This window comes from Haliotis rufescens, unplaced genomic scaffold (genome assembly GCF_023055435.1).
Source record: "Haliotis rufescens isolate VD_foot unplaced genomic scaffold, xgHalRufe1.0.p SCAF_19, whole genome shotgun sequence".
Taxonomy (NCBI): domain Eukaryota; kingdom Metazoa; phylum Mollusca; class Gastropoda; order Lepetellida; family Haliotidae; genus Haliotis; species Haliotis rufescens.
Genome location: NW_025963879.1, coordinates 16,345,022 through 16,368,906, shown reverse-complemented (window position 1 = coordinate 16,368,906; position 23,885 = coordinate 16,345,022). Strand labels below are relative to the sequence as shown.

The 23,885-nt window shown below is 44.4% G+C and overlaps 1 protein-coding gene across 1 annotated transcript; it reads right to left on the bottom strand.

Annotated features, from left to right (window-relative positions):
• Positions 1–1,688: 1,688 nt before the first annotated feature.
• Positions 1,689–22,121, bottom strand: LOC124137592 (ganglioside-induced differentiation-associated protein 1-like). The gene is made up of 5 exons (XM_046503961.2): positions 21,966–22,121; positions 15,484–15,673; positions 5,959–6,126; positions 4,891–5,100; positions 1,689–2,073 (listed from the first exon to the last, which is right to left on the bottom strand). Exons 1-5 carry the CDS (start codon positions 22,023–22,025, stop codon positions 1,853–1,855), a joined length of 849 nt encoding a protein of 282 aa, XP_046359917.1. The 5' UTR covers positions 22,026–22,121; the 3' UTR covers positions 1,689–1,852.
• Between the last annotated feature and the right edge of the window lie 1,764 nt (positions 22,122–23,885).

Here is a 23,885-nt window from a genome sequence, read left to right as displayed (position 1 = left end):
CATGGAGTTAACGAGGTTACAGCGTACCAATATCTTCAAATAAGTGAGACGCCTCTATGGTCTAGTGGATGGAGCGTCTGCCCGAGAGTGGAAAGTCGTTAGTTCGATCCCCTGTCGGGTCAAACCAAAATACGTTAAAAGATGGTACTTGTTGATACCCTGCCTGGCGTTCGGCATTAAGCGGATAAAACAAGGACTGATCGGCTCGCAGGCAATATAATGTGTCGGAGTGGGGTCTCCATGTTATACTGCAGCATGATATATCAGTGGCTTTATGGCAGCATGCAACATTCATTAGGCCCTGAATGCACGTCCCTAAATAAGTCCAATGATCTTGGACGCGACGTTAAACCCCATTTCACCTCACCTCACCCCATATACACGTGCATTCATCTTGAACGCGACGTCAAACCCCATTTCACCTCACCTCACCCCATATACACGTGCATTCATCTTGAACGCGACGTTAAACCCCATTTCACCTCACCTCACCCCATATACACGTGCATTCATCTTGAACGCGACGTTAAACCCCATTTCACCTCACCTCACCCCATATACACGTGCATTCATCTTGAACGCGACGTTAAACCCCATTTCACCTCACCTCACCCTATATACACGTGCATTCATCTTGAACGCGACGTCAAACCCCATTTCACCTCACCTCACCCTATATACACGTGCATTCATCTTGAACGCGACTTTAAACCCCATTTCACCTCACCTCACCCCATATACACGTGCATTTATCTTGAACGCGACGTTAAACCCCATTTCACCTCACCTCACCCCATATACACGTGCATTCATCTTGAACGCGACTTTAAACCCCATTTCACATCACCTCGACCTATATACACGTGCATTCATCTTGAACGCGACTTTAAACCCCATTTCACCTCACCTCACCCTACATACACGTGTATTAATCTTGAACGCGACGTTAAACCCCATTTCACCTCATTTAATGGGGACCTGATTCTGTGACAGCGGATACACGAGAAGAACAGGTTTCATTATTCTTTGGTTGGTCCTCAAGCAGGAAATTTGCGTACAAAAAACAAACAATCGTGGTATGGTTCAATGCGCCGGAATGCTTCAAACGTTTCCATATATCGTGAGTGAGGGAGTTGCGCTTAACCTGCTTTGAATGAAAACAATATCATCATTTAAATCTTAATCTTGCAAAGTGTATGGGACCATCAGTGTTCGAAATTGGAAATGACATTGAGTGAATGTTGTTAATAATCGAGTCTTACGGTTGTGTCCATCCATATTCTTAATTACCTCTCGACCCGAGAAGATCCGGGGTAGAATAGATCTTCAACAACCTATGCTTGCCGTAAATGCCGACTATGCTTGTCGCATGAGGCGACTAACGGAATGGTTCGGTCATTTGTTTCATATTTTCACGCGCTTCAGCTATCTCCCAGAATGCCGCCACTAGGGGGCGTGTTTCCGTGAGAAACATCGGCAGGGTACCTTAGTTTAGTCGTCTCCTGTAGAGCAAGTACTGAGTATTGTCGGTCCATGATTCGTGTGGTCAGTCACTTCCAATCACCATCGGTTGTCCTTGATCTTATACTAGTATCTCAGTTCTTTTGCGAGCACTAAGATCTCATTGTAATGAGATTGAAATCCCAACATCACATTTGGAAATTAAGAAATTAAGAAGATACGAAACGGTTCAGCAATGACTTTATATATAAGTGTGTATGCATTTCGCAACTTTAAGAGTATATATGGAACTGTTCATATGAAACCAGATAAAAAAAGCAACAACACATATTGACATACATAACAACATTAAAAAGTGAGGGGGAATCGTCACTTTGCACATATGTATACATTATTTCGGCTGTTTAGCGGCTTGCTCCTGTGCGTATTTTAAAGCGAACGCCCTCATTTGTTTCATATTTTCACGCGCTTCAGCCCTCTCCCAGAATGCCGCCACCAGGGGGCGTGTTTCCGTGAGGAACATCGGCAGGATACCCAGAAGCACCAGTCTGTTGATGAGTACGGTCAGTGAGATGTCAGCGGCACTGTAGTCGCTGCCACACAACCACGCGTCTGCAACAAAAGGGTAAACATTAATAAACAACGATGTCTCCCTGTCACGTATAACCATGATGAAGTAATTAGCCTACAGCACGGACCTAAATAACCGCGGTTATTTCAGTCCGTGCCAACATTAAATATTGCATTCGAGGTGAAACGAGGGGATATTACAAGTCTACGCAACCCGAGGGCAGTTTCAATCGTGCACTTCCGGTGTTGTCCTGTTCCTGTCCGGATATGACGTCGTATTTCCCGGCAGTGTTCATGTTCTAATGCGGTGCTGTGGTTCACGGCCTGGTGTTCATTTCCAGGATATACGTCTAACTGATGTACATAAGTGAAATGTGTGACCGTAGAGATGAGTGACCAACCTAGAGACTTGACCAAACCAGGATTTGAACTTGGCATCATAGTTTCTGGCATTGAATCGCATTACTTTAGATTTTCAAACATTTTTATCAGATGTCAAGAAGAGTGTGTGAGTGATTTGGGTTAAACACCGCTTTTAACAGTATTCCAGTTATATCACGGCGTGTCAGCTTAATGTGGGAGGAAAGCCCCAAGTGATACAGGTCTCAGACGTTTACCACTTTGGTGAAACCCACGAGCACGGGTATGGTTCTGACAAACTTAGAAACATAATCGGGGCGAATCGGGATTCGAACCCACACTCATAGGTTTCTAGCGTGCCAAAGGAACGCAACTCTGTACAGTGAATCGCGGCGCCTTAGATGACTGGGCCACCTGTGACCCCGTTATGTTCATGACCTGACACTGGCTTAGTCACCGCCATGGCTAAAACCCCCTCGCACTGGTTGGCAAAACCACGGATTTGAGTGGGATGTTAGAGACAGATTACCTCATTTTATTTTCAATCAGTGATAACGCCCGAGGCTTGGAGAAGTAAACATGTTCCAGTTGAAAATCTAGAAATGTTTGCATTTTGCAAAACATCTCATGATTTCAACGTCAAATGATCTCATAGTGTGAGACCCTGAAAGTCTGCACTTTATGAAACATCGTGCAGCGTGTCACTCGTCTCACTTCAAATTGTATTTAACATGAGCAAATAGTATTATAACCTTGAATGTGACCTTCACCTTTAGCAATGACACAGAGGTTTCACGACAAAGAGCCATGCAGATACCAAAAGAGCACGTTCCATGATATCGGTATACAGGGTTTCTTAGTTCATGACCACAGACAATCACACCATGAATATTATTTTGCTTGAAACACGTCACAATGAAAAAAACCCTGATCTACAACTGCTGTTAAAGCCACATGGAACATTTGTAGGAACAAGTACCTGACAAATAAAAATGTTTTGCTCAAATAGGACTCATGAAATATGATTTGGAGCATGTTGGATGAGAATCACGTGAAATACGTAGGATCCCTGGGTGTACTATGCCACCATGAGACCCTTACCCATGTCACCCCAAAGAATCGTCATACTCAGCATACCCGGGGTAGAATAGGTCTTCAGCAACCCATTACCACCAAATATCCCATCTTCCCGAAGCAAGAGAGTAAACTGACTTCCAGTTTCCACCCTTGCCGAACTAGGCTAGAATTACTGGACTCGATCATAGCGCCACCAGTGGCTATTACCAGTTATGTCCCCTCTAAGCCTCTCTGATGGACCAATGAGATTCCACCTCTCGTATCACTCGCGTTTGTTTCACCCAAAATGGTGGCGCCCAGTCAGGACGATCTGATCGATAATCAAGATCTATATTGTGATAAAACGGGTCTTACATCGCAAAATACATCAAATCACGTGAGCACCTTGATTAAACACATGAAATGATTTGGAAAATATCTGCTGACAACGAGTTGGCGGTGCACATGTTTTGCCAATCCTGCAATCGACCGAAATCTGCACGACAGTTAACGAACCGGATTTCGATTTCGGTGCGCGATTTGGATTGGACTATGCAAAGACTCGTTAGTCCAGCCAAATTGTAACTCCATAATACCAGCCTAGTTCGGCAAGGGTGGAAACTGGACTTTTATAGTCAGTTAACTCACTTGCCTCGGGAAGATGCAAACACCCCGAATAATTCGCTCTTACGACAAAGATGGCCATGATGGAGTACATGGAATCTATTCTGTCAGAAACGTGAACGGGGTTAAATGAAATCGACAAACCCCTTTCCAGAATCAGTATCTCTCGTGTATGAATCTGACTATGTGTTTAGCATGTGTCTGTGAACAACTATCAAATTGTGATGATACCAGGTCTTCGCGAAAAGGTGAACGTATCCCACGTCATACGTCACAAACACAATTGTTCACCTGAAAAAAACACGGAAACATACAAGAAACAAACAATGCCATGACCAGGTCCAGGTTGCAGCGACATTGTAACCAAGTATAAAGCTACGATTTGGCAGCTAATAATAGCGACAATTGGATGCCGGATAGTAAAATCGGAGCACTCTACAGCTACGATTTCGCGGAGACTTGGTCAAATAGCTAAGTAGAGGATTTGAAGACAGAGATTGGTTGTTGATTCTTGACTGATTGTTTGTTGTTTAACGCCGCACTCAGCAAATTTCAGCTATATGACGGCGGTTTGTAAATAATCGAGTCTGGACCAGACAATCAAGTGATTGACATCATGAGCATCGATCCATGCACGCAATTGGGATACAATGGCATGCATCAACCAAGTCAGCGAGCCTGACCACCCGATCCCGTTAGTCGTCTCTTGCGACAAGCATCGTCACCATTGACGGCAAGCATGGGTTGCTGAAGACCTATTTCCCCCGGATCTCCACGGGTCGGTAGAGATTGAACTATCATGGCATCGCCAGAACTGACCTCCTCCCGACTCCTTCAGCTTCTCTTCCACCTTGTCAAACACAGCCTGTATCTGGTCAATCTTGGCCTTCACCTTCGCAGGGTCGGCAATTACGTTTTTCCGTTCCTCCATGCCTTTCAATTTCCGTTCAATGTTTTCTTTCACTTCGGGCATCTTTTCAGCAAGTGCCATCATTTCTTTTGCAGCTTGCTCACCACGTTCTCTCATTTCTAAACCAAACCAAACAATATGCAAGAAATGGCCTATTAAACAAAACAAGTTAAAAAAACAGCAACACATTCATAGCGGTTAAAGCGTTTGCTCGTCATACCGAAGACCCAGGTTCGATTCGCCCCGTGGATACAATGCGTAAAACCCATTTGTGGTGTCCCCCGCCGTGATATTGCTGGAATATTGCTGAAAGCGGCGTAAAACCATACTCACTCACTATTTGATTGGATGGCCTTTTTAGTGCCGTGAAATTCGAACTGGGGTCAAAATAAGTTTGTAAGCAAATTGGTCCAGAGTATTTATCATAACAAAATGGAGATATAATGCTATTGATAATCGAGGATGGTATTACCAGCTTTACCGACACAGGTGCGTACATAGTCTATACGGTTGTCAGATAAGTCTAATACAATGGAATTTTTCGACACAACCTCTGTGGAACCGAAAGTTTTGTCCGGTTTAGACAGAGGTCCGCATTGCTGAGATTATAGCCGATAAAGAAATATGAAATAAGTAGTACATTTAGGACCGTTATTGGGGCCCGGTATTAACAGAGGTACGGATTAAACAGACTCTATTGCAGTTGGACCATTTAGCGATGCTAACTTAAACGCTTAAACTAACATCTAGTGTCTGAAATGAACATATTTAAAAGAAAAAAACAAACTTGTTAAATAATAGTTATAAAATATAATAAAAAGGAGCCCAGAGACTTTCTTCGACTGCAGTAATCTAGACTTGCATTACAGCCTTGCATGGGCTGCATTGGATATATTTGTTTCAGGGTCTGTATGACAGACCAGTAAACACTGGACGGTATCAGCTGAATGAGCTTTGCAGCAGTATAGGTGTATTACCATCTTTGGTGAGCGTGACCGGAGACTTGATTCCAGTTAAGGACAACTCTGGGTTGTAAAACACCCCGTATGTTACCATGCCTATAGGTACGTCTGACGTCAGCAGCGAGCGCCATCTGGCGACGTCTTTTCCAACATCGGTGTCGACTGATGGTACCAAGCATGATTCTGAAACATGGTAATGGTGACTGGTTGACATTGTATGAACGTTGCTGTTTTTCCAGATTAAAATAGGACCTACATGTAGTATACATCACCTTACGCAAACAGGCAGAGTGAATGTTGTCAATATCTAATCTGGGACAATAAAACCATTGGTACATAGCATGAACAACGGTCCATGCGGTTAGGGCTCAATAACACCATGGATAGCAACGATCCATGCCGTCCGGGGTCGATAACACCATGGACAGCAACGATCCATGCGGTCTGAGTTCGATAACACCATGGATAGCAACGATCCATGCCGTCTGAGTTCCATAACACCATGGATAGCAACGATCTATGCCGTCTGAGTTCGATAACACCATGGATAGCAACGATCCATGCCGTCTGAGTTCCATAACACCATGGATAGCAACGATCCATGCGGTCTGAGTTCGATAACACCATGGATAGCAACGATCCATGCCGTCTGAGTTCGATAACACCATGGATAGCAACGATCCATGCCGTCTGAGTTCCATAACACCATGGATAGCAACGATCCATGCCGTCCGGGGTCGATAACACCATGGATAGCAACGATCCATGCCGTCTGAGTTCGATAACACCATGGATAGCAACGATCCATGCCGTCTGAGTTCGATAACACCATGGATAGCAACGATCCATGCCGTCTGAGTTCGATAACACCATGGATAGCAACGATCCATGCCGTCCGGGGTCGATAACACCATGGATAGCAACGATCCATGCCGTCTGAGTTCCATAACACCATGGATAGCAACGATCCATGCCGTCCGGGGTCGATAACACCATGGATAGCAACGATCCATGCCGTCTGAGTTCGATAACACCGTGGATAGCAACGATCCATGCCGTCTGAGTTCCATAACACCATGGATAGCAACGATCCATGCCGTCCGGGGTCGATAACACCATGGATAGCAACGATCCATGCCGTCTGAGTTCGATAACACCATGGATAGCAACGATCCATGCCGTCTGAGTTCGATAACACCATGGATAGCAACGATCCATGCCGTCCGGGGTCGATAACACCATGGATAGCAACGATCCATGCCGTCCGGGGTCGATAACACCATGGATAGCAACGATCCATGCCGTCCGGGGTCGATAACACCATGGATAGCAACGATCCATGCCGTCCGGGTCGATAACACCATGGATAGCAACGATCCATGCCGTCCGGGGTCGATAACACCATGGCTAGCAACGATCCATGCCGTCCGGGGTCGATAACACCATGGATAGCAACGATCCATGCCGTCCGGGTCGATAACACCATGGATAGCAACGATCCATGCCGTCCGGGGTCGATAACACCATGGCTAGCAACGATCCATGCCGTCCGGGGTCGATAACACCATGGATAGCAACGATCCATGCCGTCTGAGTTCGATAACACCATGGATAGCAACGATCCATGCCGTCTGAGTTCGATAACACCATGGATAGCAACGATCCATGCCGTCTGAGTTCGATAACACCATGGATAGCAACGATCCATGTCGTCTGAGTTCGATAACACCGTGGATAGCAACGATCCATGCCGTCTGAGTTCGATAACACCATGGATAGCAACGATCCATGCCGTCCGGGGTCGATAACACCATGGATAGCAACGATCCATGCCGTCCGGGGTCGATAACACCATGGATAGCAACGATCCATGCCGTCTGAGTTCGATAACACCATGGATAGCAACGATCCATGCCGTCTGAGTTCCATAACACCATGGATAGCAACGATCCATGCCGTCCGGGGTCGATAACACCATGGATAGCAACGATCCATGCCGTCTGAGTTCGATAACACCATGGATAGCAACGATCCATGCCGTCTGAGTTCGATAACACCATGGATAGCAACGATCCATGCCGTCTGAGTTCGATAACACCATGGATAGCAACGATCCATGCCGTCTGAGTTCGATAACACCATGGATAGCAACGATCCATGCCGTCCGGGGTCGATAACACCATGGATAGCAACGATCCATGCCGTCTGAGTTCCATAACACCATGGATAGCAACGATCCATGCCGTCCGGGGTCGATAACACCATGGATAGCAACGATCCATGCCGTCTGAGTTCGATAACACCGTGGATAGCAACGATCCATGCCGTCTGAGTTCCATAACACTATGGATAGCAACGATCCATGCCGTCCTGGGTCGATAACACCATGGATAGCAACGATCCATGCCGTCTGAGTTCGATAACACCATGGATAGCAACGATCCATGCCGTCTGAGTTCGATAACACCATGGATAGCAACGATCCATGCCGTCTGAGTTCGATAACACCATGGATAGCAACGATCCATGCCGTCCGGGGTCGATAACACCATGGATAGCAACGATCCATGCCGTCCGGGGTCGATAACACCATGGCTAGCAACGATCCATGCCGTCCGGGGTCGATAACACCATGGATAGCAACGATCCATGCCGTCCGGGTCGATAACACCATGGATAGCAACGATCCATGCCGTCCGGGGTCGATAACACCATGGCTAGCAACGATCCATGCCGTCCGGGGTCGATAACACCATGGATAGCAACGATCCATGCCGTCCGGGTCGATAACACCATGGATAGCAACGATCCATGCCGTCCGGGGTCGATAACACCATGGCTAGCAACGATCCATGCCGTCCGGGGTCGATAACACCATGGATAGCAACGATCCATGCGGTCTGAGTTCGATAACACCATGGATAGCAACGATCCATGCCGTCCGGGGTCGATAACACCATGGATAGCAACGATCCATGCCATCTGAGTTCGATAACACCATGGATAGCAACGATCCATGCCGTCCGGGGTCGATTACACCATGGATAGCAACGATCCATGCCGTCTGAGTTCGATAACACCATGGATAGCAACGATCCATGCCGTCCGGGGTCGATAACACCATGGATAGCAACGATCCATGCCATCTGAGTTCGATAACACCATGGATAGCAACGATCCATGCCGTCCGGGGTCGATTACACCATGGATAGCAACGATCCATGCCGTCTGAGTTCGATAACACCATGGATAGCAACGATCCATGCCATCTGAGTTCGATAACACCATGGATAGCAACGATCCATGCCGTCTGAGTTCGATAACACCATGGATAGCAACGATCCATGCCGTCCGGGGTCGATAACACCATGGATAGCAACGATCCATGCCATCTGAGTTCGATAACACCATGGATAGCAACGATCCATGCCGTCCGGGGTCGATTACACCATGGATAGCAACGATCCATGCCGTCTGAGTTCGATAACACCATGGATAGCAACGATCCATGCCATCTGAGTTCGATAACACCATGGATAGCAACGATCCATGCCGTCTGAGTTCGATAACACCATGGATAGCAACGATCCATGCCGTCCGGGGTCGATAACACCATGGATAGCAACGATCCATGCCATCTGAGTTCGATAACACCATGGATAGCAACGATCCATGCCATCTGAGTTCGATTACACCATGGATAGCAACGATCCATGCCGTCTGAGTTCGATAACACCATGGATAGCAACGATCCATGCCGTCCGGGGTCGATAACACCATGGATAGCAACGATCCATGCCGTCCGGGGTCGATAACACCATGGATAGCAACGGTCCATGCCGTCCGGGGTCGATAACACCATGGCTAGCAACGATCCATGCCGTCCGGGGTCGATAACACCATGGCTAGCAACGATCCATGTCGTCTGAGTTCGATAACACCGTGGATAGCAACGATCCATGCGGTCTGAGTTCGATAACACCATGGATAGCAACGATCCATGCCGTCCGGGGTCGATAACACCATGGATAGCAACGATCCATGCCGTCTGAGTTCGATAACACCATGGATAGCAACGATCCATGCCGTCTGAGTTCGATAACACCATGGATAGCAACGATCCATGCCGCCTGAGTTCCATAACACCATGGATAGCAACGATCCATGCCGTCTGAGTTCGATAACACCATGGATAGCAACGGTCCATGCCGTCTGAGTTCGATAACACCATGGATAGCAACGATCCATGTCGTCTGAGTTCGATAACACCGTGGATAGCAACGATCCATGCCGTCTGAGTTCGATAACACCATGGATAGCAACGATCCATGCCGTCCGGGGTCGATAACACCATGGATAGCAACGATCCATGCCGTCTGAGTTCGATAACACCATGGATAGCAACGATCCATGCCGTCTGAGTTCGATAACACCATGGATAGCAACGATCCATGCCGCCTGAGTTCCATAACACCATGGATAGCAACGATCCATGCCGTCTGAGTTCGATAACACCATGGATAGCAACGGTCCATGCCGTCTGAGTTCGATAACACCATGGATAGCAACGATCCATGTCGTCTGAGTTCGATAACACCGTGGATAGCAACGATCCATGCCGTCTGAGTTCGATAACACCATGGATAGCAACGATCCATGCCGTCCGGGGTCGATAACACCATGGATAGCAACGATCCATGCCGTCTGAGTTCGATAACACCATGGATAGCAACGATCCATGCCGTCTGAGTTCGATAACACCATGGATAGCAACGATCCATGCCGCCTGAGTTCCATAACACCATGGATAGCAACGATCCATGCCGTCTGAGTTCGATAACACCATGGATAGCAACGATCCATGCCGTCCGGGGTCGATAACACCATGGATAGCAACGATCCATGCCGTCTGAGTTCGATAACACCATGGATAGCAACGATCCATGCCGCCTGAGTTCCATAACACCATGGATAGCAACGATCCATGCCGTCTGAGTTCGATAACACCATGGATAGCAACGATCCATGCCGTCCGGGGTCGATAACACCATGGATAGCAACGATCCATGCCGTCTGAGTTCGATAACACCATGGATAGCAACGATCCATGCCGTCCGGGGTCGATAACACCATGGATAGCAACGATCCATGCCGTCTGAGTTCGATAACACCATGGATAGCAACGATCCATGCCGCCTGAGTTCCATAACACCATGGATAGCAACGATCCATGCCGTCTGAGTTCGATAACACCATGGATAGCAACGGTCCATGCCGTCTGAGTTCGATAACACCATGGATAGCAACGATCCATGTCGTCTGAGTTCGATAACACCATGGATAGCAACGATCCATGCCGTCTGAGTTCCATAACACCATGGATAGCAACGATCCATGCCGTCCGGGGTCGATAACACCATGGATAGCAACGATCCATGCCGTCTGAGTTCGATAACACCATGGATAGCAACGATCAATGCCGTCCGGGGTCGATAACACCATGGATAGCAACGATCCATGCCGTCCGGGGTCGATAACACCATGGATAGCAACGATCCATGCCGTCCGGGGTCGATAACACCGTGGATAGCAAAGATCCATGCCGTCTGAGTTCGACAGTACCGAGTGTGATTCGTCCTGATCCTCTATTTTATCTTATCATAAACATGGGATACCGGGGACATATATTGCACGTGTCTCACAGTCAAAAGACCAAATAAGTGAGGTTTGATTAATATTATATTCACTTGCTGAAGATAAACACCTGCTTTTTACGTTTAATTCGCAACATTACAAAGTCATCTGAAGGTATATAAACCATTTGAAATAGTTAAAAGTAAAATTACATATACAATTTTACACTGTGAAATGGGTAATGGGACGATATGTTGTTTTTAATAAGGCTGCAGTGACGGACATGTTTCAAAATCTGATATGATTCAGGTGAGCTACAAACACTCGTCCAATGTTCAGCCTCAGAAATCTGTCGTTATAGAACATCCCCAGAGAGTAAACCAATTCCATAGCTCTCATCAATCCCAAAGGCCGCAGAGTAGATAACGAGAAAATTCGGATGCTAATCCGATAAATACACTCAGTTGCGTTGTACGCTGATAACGCCAGAGCCAGCACAACGCTGGCTACAACAGTTTCCGATACAAACTTTTGGCCTTTTGTCAAAGTGAAATGAAAGGCTGTGATAAAGCGATTCTTGTTTTCCTGTTGTCTGCGACCTATTGGATTGGACGACTGCGTCTGGTCAGCATCATAGACATGATGAACGTGAAGGCCGTTCACATGAGAGACCCCCCTGCGGAATCTAGGGTACAGTAATTCCCAGCGTGTTGTTAGAATGAGTTGGCCTAACGCCGCTTTAAAAAACCCAACATTTCCAGTGATGCCATGGCGTGTCAGCTTCACGTGGAAGGATATCCAAAAGACTGCAGGTCGTGCATCCCCCTTGGGGTCAGACTAGTGGGTAGTTTTACACTAAAAAGTAGAAATTTTTGTAGAATAATTCGGCTGAAAGTGCTGTATCAGGTGACTTCTTATTTGTATCTGTTCGTGTGCTGTCCCAGTCTTCCCCAGGCAAGGGAGTTTACGGACTATAAACGTCCAGTTTCCACCCTTGACGAACTAGGCTGCAATTATGGAGTTACATTTTGGCTTGACAAACGAGTCTATGCATAGTCTAATCAAAATCGCGTAACGAAATTGACAGATATTATCGTATTCTTAATCAAGGTGCTAACGTGATTGGATGCACTTTGCGAAATAAGACCCTTTATATTACAAAAACAATTTTGATTTATCGATCAGATCTTCTTGACTCGTCATCGCCATTTTGTTTGAAACAAATGCAAGTGATATGAGAGGTGAAATCTGATTGGTCAATAGGAGGGATATAGAAGGGGCATAACTCGCAATAGCCACTGGTGGCGCTACGATCGAGCCCAGAAATACCAGCCTAGTTCGGCAAGGGTGGAAACTTTTACAGTCAGTTGACTCAGTTGTCTCGGAAAGATGCAGCTCGTATTGACGTTGAACGCTTTGGTGAAAGGGACAAGTGGAAACGATTATCAGTTCTCCATGGAATTAGTTCCACCCGGAACATGTACTACCAGTGTAAATGTATCTCGCCCAATGAAACTGAGCACATTCATGTGGAACAAATGTTCAGTGATTCGAAGAAAATCGCTGTGCAGAGTTGTGTCCCGGCGGACGGGCGGACGCTCTACCACTAGACCACGGAGGCGGTCGTTAATATCATGTGCAGATGGCTTTTAGTGATTTGGAAACGCATCGGCAAATTTGGTCGCCTGTGCCCATCGGGTCAGGGTCAGATGTTCCTGAGAGCACTTTTGTATATATCATTTGTAAATCATTTGACTGAAAAATAAGCTACAAAGTGTTTTCTGTCGTGTTCTATACCGACACGGGTTTATTAATTCCTCTTGAGTGAGTGAGTATGGTTTTACGCCGCTTTTAGCAATATTCCAGCAATATCACGGCGGGGGACACCAGAAATGACCTTCACACATTGTACCCATGTCGGGATTCGAACCCGGGTCTTCAGCGTGACGAGCGAACGCTTTAACCACGAGGCTACCCGACCGCCCCGATTCCTGTTGAATATACCTGATCAATTCAGAACTACATTATATGTCAAGGCTACGTCCATGTTCTCAGTGTTGGCTTGTTGGTCTTCAAGGGAAAGCCGGGGAGCCAAGTGGCTAGAGCGTTCGCTTGTCACACCGTAAGTCCGGGTTTTATTTCCCAAATGGATACAACGTTTCAAGCACGGTTATGTTGTCTCCGCCGCGATAAAACGTGGATTAGTGCTAAAGCGACGTAAAACGATACTCACTCACTCATGCACTTAGTGGAAGTCGATGGATCGCCGTGCTGATGGCACTGTTCCGTGCCAGGTTGACACATATAGTAATAATTCCACAGTGCAAGTATGTTTCTAAACCGTACTAGTTTGTCAATGATTTACTAGCCCTACAACCTTTGCACGAGTTTTGTCTATTCAGAAAAGTTTGTCTCTTAAACTATACACTAAACTAGTCCGGACTGATGCCGATTTATAGTGCTAGCTCACCGAGATACCATGCCGAGTTCAACATGAACACCCCACTCAGACACAGTATACTGAGTCCGAGCACACCATTCCTTGTTTTAGCCCCTTAATGCTCAAGATTATGTAGCGCCGTGCATTCGCGCGCGTGCGTGTGTGTGTGCTTGTGAAGTGAGGTGAATTGGGTTTAACGTCGTGTCCAAGATTATTGCACTTATGTGTGTGTGTGTGTGTGTGTGTGTGTGTGTGTGTGTGTGTGTGTGTGTGTGTGTGGCTGCTTGTACTGGCCCGGACTGATGCCGATTTATAGTGCTAGCTCACTGAGATACCATGCCGCAGTTTAACATGAACACCCCACTCAGACACAGTATACTGACTCCGAGCCGTCCAGTCATTGTTTTAGCCCCTTAATGCCGAGCGCCAGACAGGATAACAACAAGTACCATCTTTTAACGTCTTTTGGTATGATAGTTATTTCACTAAATACTACCAGCCTGATACGATACCAGTTTCAGCGTGGAAACTATCCCGCACAACGAATCGGGATGGAGTGATACAGACTGGTTCCATGGGGAGCATATCATTAAATTTGTTTGATTGTTTGTTTTTAATATTCCAGCTGCATGACGGCCGTCTGTAAATAATAGAGTCTGGACCAGACAATCCAGACAATCATGAGCATCGATCCACGTAATTGGGATACGATGACATGCATCCACCCAGTAAGCGATCCTGACCACCCGATCCCATTAGTCGTCTCTTACGACAAGCATAGTCGCAATTTACGCCAGGCAGGGGTTGCTGTATATATATCACGGGTAGGATATCATATCAAACTGATCCGCTTATTGATGAAGCAAAGGAATTACAGGGAAATGTTCTACGTTCCACCTGAGGCTGTACATATTCCCGAGGCAAGAGAATTGCCGAACTAGACTGGAATTACTGGGGTCGATCGTAGCGCCACCAGTGGCTATTACGAGTTATATCCCTTCTAAGCCTCTCCTATGGACCAATCAGAATCCACCTCGCGTATCACATGCATTTGCTTCAATCAAAATGGCGGCGCCCAGTCAGGACGATCTGATCGATAATCAAGATCTATATTGTGATACAACGGGTCTTACATCGCGAAATGCATCAAATCACGTGAGCACCTTGATTAAAAACATGAAACAATTTGAAAAATATCTGTTGACAACGAGTTGGTGGTGCACATGCTTTGCCAATCCTGCAATCGACCGAAATCTGCACGACAGTCTACGAACCGGATTTCGATTTCGTTGCGCGATTTTGATTGGACTATGCATAGACTCGTTTATCCAGCCAAAATATAACTCCATAATATCAGCCTAGTTCGGCAAGGGAGGAAACTGGACTTTTAAAGTCAGTTAACTCCCTTGCCTCGGGAAGATGGAGGCTATATGACTGATGCACGATAACCATGCACTGTCTTATACCTGTGCTTTGTTTATCGAGATGATCCATGATGTCGTCGGACTCCGGCAGCAGTTTGTCGCCATATTGAAGCAGAGGGACCAGGCCGTCAGGGTGAAGCTTGTAGTACCATTCTTGTAATTGTTCATTGGCCATCAGGTTGATAAACACAGGTTTGAAGTCGATGTTCTTCTCAAAGAAGGTCAGGAGAACCTGGAACACACACGAGCCACGTCAGGAACCAACTATTTGATTTTTTTTTATTAACAAAACACTTGGGGAGATAATAATTATGCCTTAGGATTAATATGAATATTACTTGTATTTTATTTTCAAACTTGTTATTCTCACATCTGTGGATATATTACATTTAAATGGTGACATTTATGTCGACATTGCAGTGATTGGCGACACGCTAAAGTAGATAAGTTAAATGACTTAAATTAAATCATTAAAATTCTTTATTTAGATACAATAAATAGTAAGACTGATGGAAAAAAAACACGTGGAGAGATAGATAAAAAGCAAAAAAATAAAAAAACACTAGGGAAAATAATATTTTTGCATCAGGGTATATATAGACAAATAGATTATTTACTGGATGTTCTGTGTTTTGACTACTCCTTCAAAGGGGAAAGTTGCACGTTTTGAGGCCATGACATATAATCTGTCCCTGACACAATCGCAGCCTGGATGAGAGCACTGGGTACATAACGCCAGTTCCCTTGACGACAAGCAGTCGGCAGTGGGTTGGGAACCACTTGAAGGTTACCAAGGATGATGAAGCAGAGATGTGTGTCATCAGGCTGGGGAAGGTGTCAAAGTTTTCCAGCATCAGTTAAATATTTCGCTAGTCATACTCGTCAAAAAGAGATGATTGTTTTTTCATATAAAAGTAAAAAAATTCTTTTCTGGACTATTCCTATCTGCGAAAACAAGATTCTGTCAATGTTGTCAACCGTTAAGAATTTTCACTTTGATGACGTCGGACTAAATATCCAAGTTATTGTAGATGGCTACCAGTGATATTTCGAAGCACTAGGCTACTACTGACAAGGCGAAACACTAAGATACCACTGATATGTTGAAGCACTAAGCTACCATTGATATGTGGAAGCACTAAGCTACAACCGATATGTCGAAGCATTAAACTACCACTGGCATATCGAAGCACTAAGCTACCACTTGCATGTCGAAACACTAAGCTACAACCAATATCTCGAAGCACTAATCAACCACTGGCATGTCCAATCACTAATCTACCACTGATATGTCGAAGCACTAAGCTACAACTGATATGTCGAAGCACTAATCTACAACCGATATGTCGAACCACTAAGCTACGACTGATATGTCAAGGCACTAACCTACCATTGACATGTCGAACCACTAAGCTACATCCAATATGTCGAAATACTTAGCTACAACCGATAGGTCGAAGCAGTAAGCCACCGTTGATATGTCAAAGCACTAAGCTACCGCTGATATGTCAAAGCAATAAGCTACCATTGACATGTCGAACCACTAAGCTACAACTGCTACAAATGTCGAAGCACTATTTTTATGAAACTGGGTCTTTTGTACAAAAAATATCCCCAAATGTATTTATATTTGGTTCAATACTGGATGAGGAATATATAATACGCTGGGAGATCAAGGACGTGCGAGAATGTAACACTCAACAACTCATTACAATGCTACCCCAAAGACGCACGTACCTTAGCTTAAAAGCAACAAATGCTAAAATCACATCACACAGAATTTGACATTTCAGGTTTAATGTAAAAATTGTTAACTTCAAACAAGTTGAGCAGCCACGGCGCGGAAGAAAGGACTTACACATCTTGCAATTATTGATAGAAACGTAACCAATAATGGGGTTATAATTCACAGTCTAAAGCCTGTCTGTCATACTCTAGAGTGATTTTGGCCTAGGCTTAAAACAGTCAAGAGTGACTTGGGCCAAGGCTGAGATCACTCCACAGTGTCTGAGAAGCATGTTTAAGCATGTGCTTAGCTCAATTGCATCCGTGATTGTGAATGCCCCTGTTGGCGTATATACTTTGGCATGTATGTGAAATTTCATTGTGATAAGATGTTTCTTCAGATGCAATGCGACGGTAGGATAAAAGCACACCTCAACGAGAGCTACATTCAAATAATTGCTTCCCATATTTTTTTGTCGGTATATATAGATCATTTCATGCATAACTACCTACTGTACACAAACATAAATGTATGTCGACATCTGACCTGTCAGTTACTTCCTTTTCAGGTAAGAAGGTGATATGAACATCGGAAACCTTTAGAACTGTATGTCAACACAGGAGAAGTAGTATATTGTAAAATGTAGAGGATTGATTTGAGCCCATTGAGGATTGATTTTAGCCCATTGCGGAGTGATTTGAGTCTTGAGTGAGCATGTTGAGCCTAGCTGAAGGGAGAGGCCTGAACCTGGGCTAAAAACACTCAAGAGTGAATTTTTAAGGAATAGATTTGACACTGCTGCACTGGCTCGCATTACAGGCGGCTACTAATACGCCACGAATTGTACCAAGCTACTTTTAATACGTCACGCACAGTACCAAGCTGCAACCAATACGTCACTTACAGAACCAAGCTACCACCAATACGTCACGCACAGTACCAAGCTGCCACCAATATGTCACGTACATCACCAAGCTACCACCAATACATCACGCACAGTACCAAGCTTCCACCGATACGTCACTTACGGTACCAAGCTGCCTACAATACGTCACTTACAGTACCAAGCTACCTACAATACGTCACTTACAGTACCAAGCTAACACCAATACGTCACTTACAGTACCAGGCTATCACCAATAGGTCACTTACAGAACCAAGCTACCACCAATACGCGACGTACAGTACCAAGCTACCACCAATACGTCACGTACAGTACCAATCTATCACAATATGTCAATTACAGTATCAAGCTACCACAAATACGTCACGTACAGTAACACGCTATCACAATACGTCACGTACAGTATCAAGCTACCACAAATACGTCACGTACAGTAGCAAGGTACCACCAATACGTCACGTACAGTACCAGGCTCCCACCAATACGTCACGTACAGTACCAAGCTACCACCAATACGTCACGTACAGTACCAGGCTCCCACCAATACGTCACGTACAGTACCAAGCTACCACCAATATGTCACGTACATCACCAAGCTACCACCAATACGTCACGCACAGTACCAAGCTTCCACCGATACGTCACTTACGGTACCAAGCTGCCTACAATACGTCACTTACAGTACCAAGCTACCTACAATACGTCACTTACAGTACCAAGCTAACACCAATACGTCACTTACAGTACCAGGCTACCACAAATACGTCACGTACAGTAACACACTATCACAATACGTCACGTACAGTATCAAGCTACCACAAATACGTCACGTACAGTAGCAAGGTACCACCAATACGTCCCGTACAGTACCAGGCTACCACAATACGTCACGTACAGTACCAAGCTACCACCAATACGTCACGTACAGTACCAAGCTCCCACCAATACGTCACGCACAGTACCAAGCTTCCACCGATACGTTACGTACAGTACCAAGCTCTCACCAATACGTCACGCACAGTACCAAGCTACCACCAATACGTCACGCACAGTACCAAGCTACCACCAATACGTCACGCACAGTACCAAGCTACAACCAATACGTCACGCACAGTACCAAGCTTCCACCGATACGTCACGTACAGTACCAAGCTACCACCAATACGTCACGCACAGTACCAAGCTACCACCAATACGTCACGCACAGTACCAAGCTTCCACCGATACGTCACGTACAGTACCAAGCTACCATTGTGCTGAGCTACAGAAGAACATCGGTTACAGTGCCAACATTTATTTCTGACAAAGATAAACGGGTGTGTTGTTTTTTGAAAGGGGATAACAGAGGATAGGGTGATAATACAAGCACATAGATGGATCTGTTACACTTATGAGAATTCGCTTCAAGTTTGCTTTGATAATACGGGGTAGGATAGGTCTTCAGCAATCCATTCTTGCTGTAAAAGGCGAGACTATGCTTGTCGTAAGAGGCGACTAACGGGATCGGTTGGTCAGGCGCGCTGACATGGTTGATGCATGTCATCGATCCCAATTGCGCGTATTGCTGCTCATGATGTCAATCACTGGATTGTCTGGTCCAGACTCGATTATTTACAGACGGCCGTCATATAGCTGGAATATTGCTGAGTGCGGCGTTAAACAACAAAGAAACAAACAAACAAGTTTGCTTTAATTATGGCCTAATCGATACAATACAGAGATGCAGTCAATGCCACAAAACAAGATGCCAAGTCCAAAACGAAATGCTGCAGAGGCTGTATCTCAGCCTCATAGATATTGTCTCTATCAGATGAGCATTGTGATATCCAGACATGTGTTTCAGAATGAATTTAAATCGGATGTTGCGACTGTTTTCCTCATTCAAAGATACTCTACAACACTGATTCTGTCGACACAGCGTCTGCACTGGTCACCTGCAGGTAAGGTTTCTCAAGCTTTGACATCGACTCTGTTACATTAGCTCAGTGAATTCCTTGGCAGATCGCCAAGATGTGTACACTGATGGAGACGAACCGCATCTTAACTGAATGTTTTTATACTTTCTGCAAACACATTCAATGGGCCCCCTATAGCCATCAACCAGGCTTGCACAAGTTCTCCGCGCCAAACAAATCTAAATATATAAAAGTGGACCCAATGGGAGAGAAAGATTTGTTAAAATGTAGACTCGTGTCTAAAGAAAACAACGTCTCGACAAGTTAACCTGTTTTGAGGAATGGAAAACAATTTGTTTTTCAAAGAACTAAAACCGTCTTTTTCTTCCTGGATGGAAGAAATGTTATACAATCAGAACCCATAGCTCTCCTACTATTGACATTGTAATTGTTTTTTTGGGAAAGGATAACACTTTTCTTTATTGCACAATTCGATAACCAGGGGGATTTCTGTGAATATATACAAAATATTCAGTTCCATTGAACCTTTGGACAGATTCCTTCTGGGCTAGAATGGTTAAATGAGATAAGATGGCGTAATACTTTATTATCCCCAGAAGAAATTAATTTCCATCTGCTCAGTAGCTGTATTGATAAAGGACAGAATAATAATGTTTAATAACAAGTGAATGAATTAAAAGAAACGTACAAGACGTTCGCATTGAAAGCACTAACACCGAGGCACTTTGCATAACGGGGCATTTAACACCAATATTGTAACTATAGCTCGGTTAAAGTACGCATGTTGATAAAAAGAATGTTAGGTGGAATGTAGACTGATATTTAGCCAGAAATAAAGTTATCTTAATATATATTTATCTACAAAATAAAAACAATAAAATCTAAATGGAGCACAGAACACTCCTTAATTTCAGAGCTGAGGCAATCTAGATTGCCAAATCATTCTAGACTTGAGTTTAATTTTCTTTCTCTAGGGTCTGGGAGACAGGCTAGGCACTATGGTTATAGGGTTAACCTGTCTCCGTTTATACATTGCAACCCTAATATAAACATGTAACGAACACGGAGTAGCACTACACAGGCAGCGAGGGAACTGGAAATATTATGGACTTGTACATGGAATGGAAAGGCGAATCTTGTTCCAACTAAAATGCATTCACCTCAGAAGCACTGGAACCAATGCAATACATCAGAAGAATATATTCAAGACCAATTCAACCTCTAGTTTGTATTTGGGTGGAGGAACTGCCCTGTTATGTGTGGTTCAAAGCAGAGTTCACGAACTCTGCCGCTGCTGAGGAGAGACTATCGCGTATTAACAGCACAATGTAGATACGTCATACGTGTGACGGTGAACAATGTATAGAGCTGTAGCTCTCTAATGAACACTGTCTGGTATGTTATGAACAGTCATTATTAACAGTTCCTTTACAAAACTGTAAATTGTAAATTTAATAATGTTTGAAAATATAACCTCTCTAAGCGTTGTCAAAATTTGCCAGACATTATATAGTGAATCTACAGGCCTGCACCACTTCTCAGGTCTTATCAGGAAACTTTGACACGGTATGCGGAACCAAAAATTCCTTCCAGTTGAAACCGTGGGAAAAAAAGGAGGCGTTATTTTCAGAACTATGATTAAATACCATGTTTGAATGATCTAGTCACTTTATGCAGACACTTAAAATCAAACAAACAATAAATAAAACAAATGAACCCATCTAAACTTTTGAGATAACCCCTAAAGAAAAAGTGCAAACTTGATTCCACAATGCATTGTAACATATAATGTATATCAACAACGAAACGTCATCAACATGCAGGGACCATATACCGATATTATACTGGTATATGGTTTCTGTCCAGATGCTGGGGTTTTCAACATTTAGATGTCCTGGGATTATTAACGCTATGACAAATAAGCTACAGTTCACATCGCCACAAAACCCAGTATCCCCCCGGGAATGGTAGAACGTACCTTCTGAGAATAATAGGACATCGGGAACTGATACAGCGTGTATTTCGGCTCCTCGGCCATCTTGTTGAGCGCCGTTCCACAGACTGACCGGCCGGACTGCAGACTACTGACTGCTGTTGTATGCGTCTTGTTTACAGTGAGCGGCAGGCCGTGTGCACAAACGCGTTTTTTGTCGACTCTCAGTTTTACAGACTTCCCTTCAATTGGAGCATGGCGTTTTGACATAATAACCCCACCGCCTTTATTCTATACATCAGATTGACGGCTTTGTCATAGTGTGGTGTTTCTGTTTAAGAATATGTCATCAAATCTTGCAAAATTGTTTGCATGAGGAATAAAGGTTTTTGTTTGAAAACATTACATTGCTGGAGCGGGGTGATGGGCAGCAATAATTTAGTGATTATATGTCACTCTTAATTTAAAGCGGGTCAGATAAAGAACCAGTAAAATTGGGTGTAGATGTGTCATAGACATTCCATATACAGTAAACTACGTTTATAACGAACACGCTTATAACGAACAGACGGATATAACGAACTGTTTTTTTTTGTCCCGGCCACTTTCTGTATAGATGCTGAATATATGTTATAACGAACTGCGGTTATAACGAACTAAAATTAGTGGTCCCTTTGAGTTCGATATAACCGTAGTTTACTGTAGTTAGTTTACTGTCGGAAAGTTGCAGCTTCTAGCCCTGGTGCATTTCTCGTCATGTTATGATAGCTGATGCATGTGACAATTTCTCACATACATCTAAACAAATACGGTCCAACCTTGTTATTTAGAAATCGGGTATCTCGAATGAACTGTTTCTCGAAAACGCTCCTTGGTTCCGGCTGTAGACAACAAATATAGTTTATCTCGAAATAGACAATATGTTTCTATGGTAAGAAGCCGATGTCAAGTCAAAGCTTCAGAAACCCAATGTGTCCATTGTTTGTTTGTTGTTTAACGCCACACTCCAACTAAATGACGGCGGTCTGTAATCAGACAATCCAGTGATTGCCATCATGAGCATCGATCAACACCATTGGGGTCGATGTCGTGCATCAACCAAGTCATCGAGCCTGACCACCCGATTCCATCAGCCGCCTCGTACGACAAGCATATTCGCCTTTTTCGGCAAGCATGGGTTGCTGGGTCTTCTTAGGTGAAAAGTGCAGACGCTTTTGTGTCGATATAATAGATTGGGTTAGGTTAATTGGGAAAAAAATCAAAGCAATTGGTCTGTTTAATAAATTGTGAATATGTATATAAATTACATGCATTCATTGTTGTTCACACATATGTGGAGAGACATACATTTCTCTCTTTGAAAAAAAGGTATTGTTTTCTAATACTTATTTCATGTGGAATACAGCTAGCTACACTTACTATGAATGGTATAGAAATGTCCACGATATTATGCAATTTGCACACTGACGGAGTTTGAGGACGCCTGTGCCAAATCAGCATCTGTATTTAAGAGAACGTAATGAAGGCATGAAACGTAGCTCTGATGAGCTAATGGGTGTTGAATAGTAAGAGCAGATGATAGAAGAGCTACAATTTCGCAGATATTGTTTTATCATCAAAAACTGGCTCCCATAGGAGATATCGCTTGAGTGAGATCAAACGATATCTATACTGTAGAAATCGCTGCAATGAAATTGCATCACAATGCTTTGCAGACCATTGTGACGTCATTGGTTACCATGACGTCACAATCAAATGACATCACTAATGGCTCTGCTACTGAAGCTGTTAGCAGTACTTTTTACACTTAAGACACTGCTTATTACTTTCTACAAACTGAAAAAGTTTGAAGAATGATGTTGGATGATAAATAAAATCTCACACTCGTTGATAAAAGTGGAAAAAAATCCTCGGCAAACCTCGGAGTTTTCCCACTTTTATCAACTCGTGTTGATATATTTGATA

What these genes read in the sequence shown, in the direction of transcription:
- LOC124137592 (XM_046503961.2), bottom strand. Translation starts at nt 22,025, where the DNA reads ATGGCCGAGGAGCCGAAATACACGCTGTATCAGTTCCCGATGTCCTAT. An exon ending in TCTCGATAAACAAAGCACAG is followed by an intron (nt 6,127 to 15,483) that starts GTATAAGACAGT and finishes ACCATGTTTCAG; the next exon opens with AATCATGCTTGGTACCATCA. An exon ending in GGTCACGCTCACCAAAGATG is followed by an intron (nt 5,101 to 5,958) that starts GTAATACACCTA and finishes GGTTTGGTTTAG; the next exon opens with AAATGAGAGAACGTGGTGAG.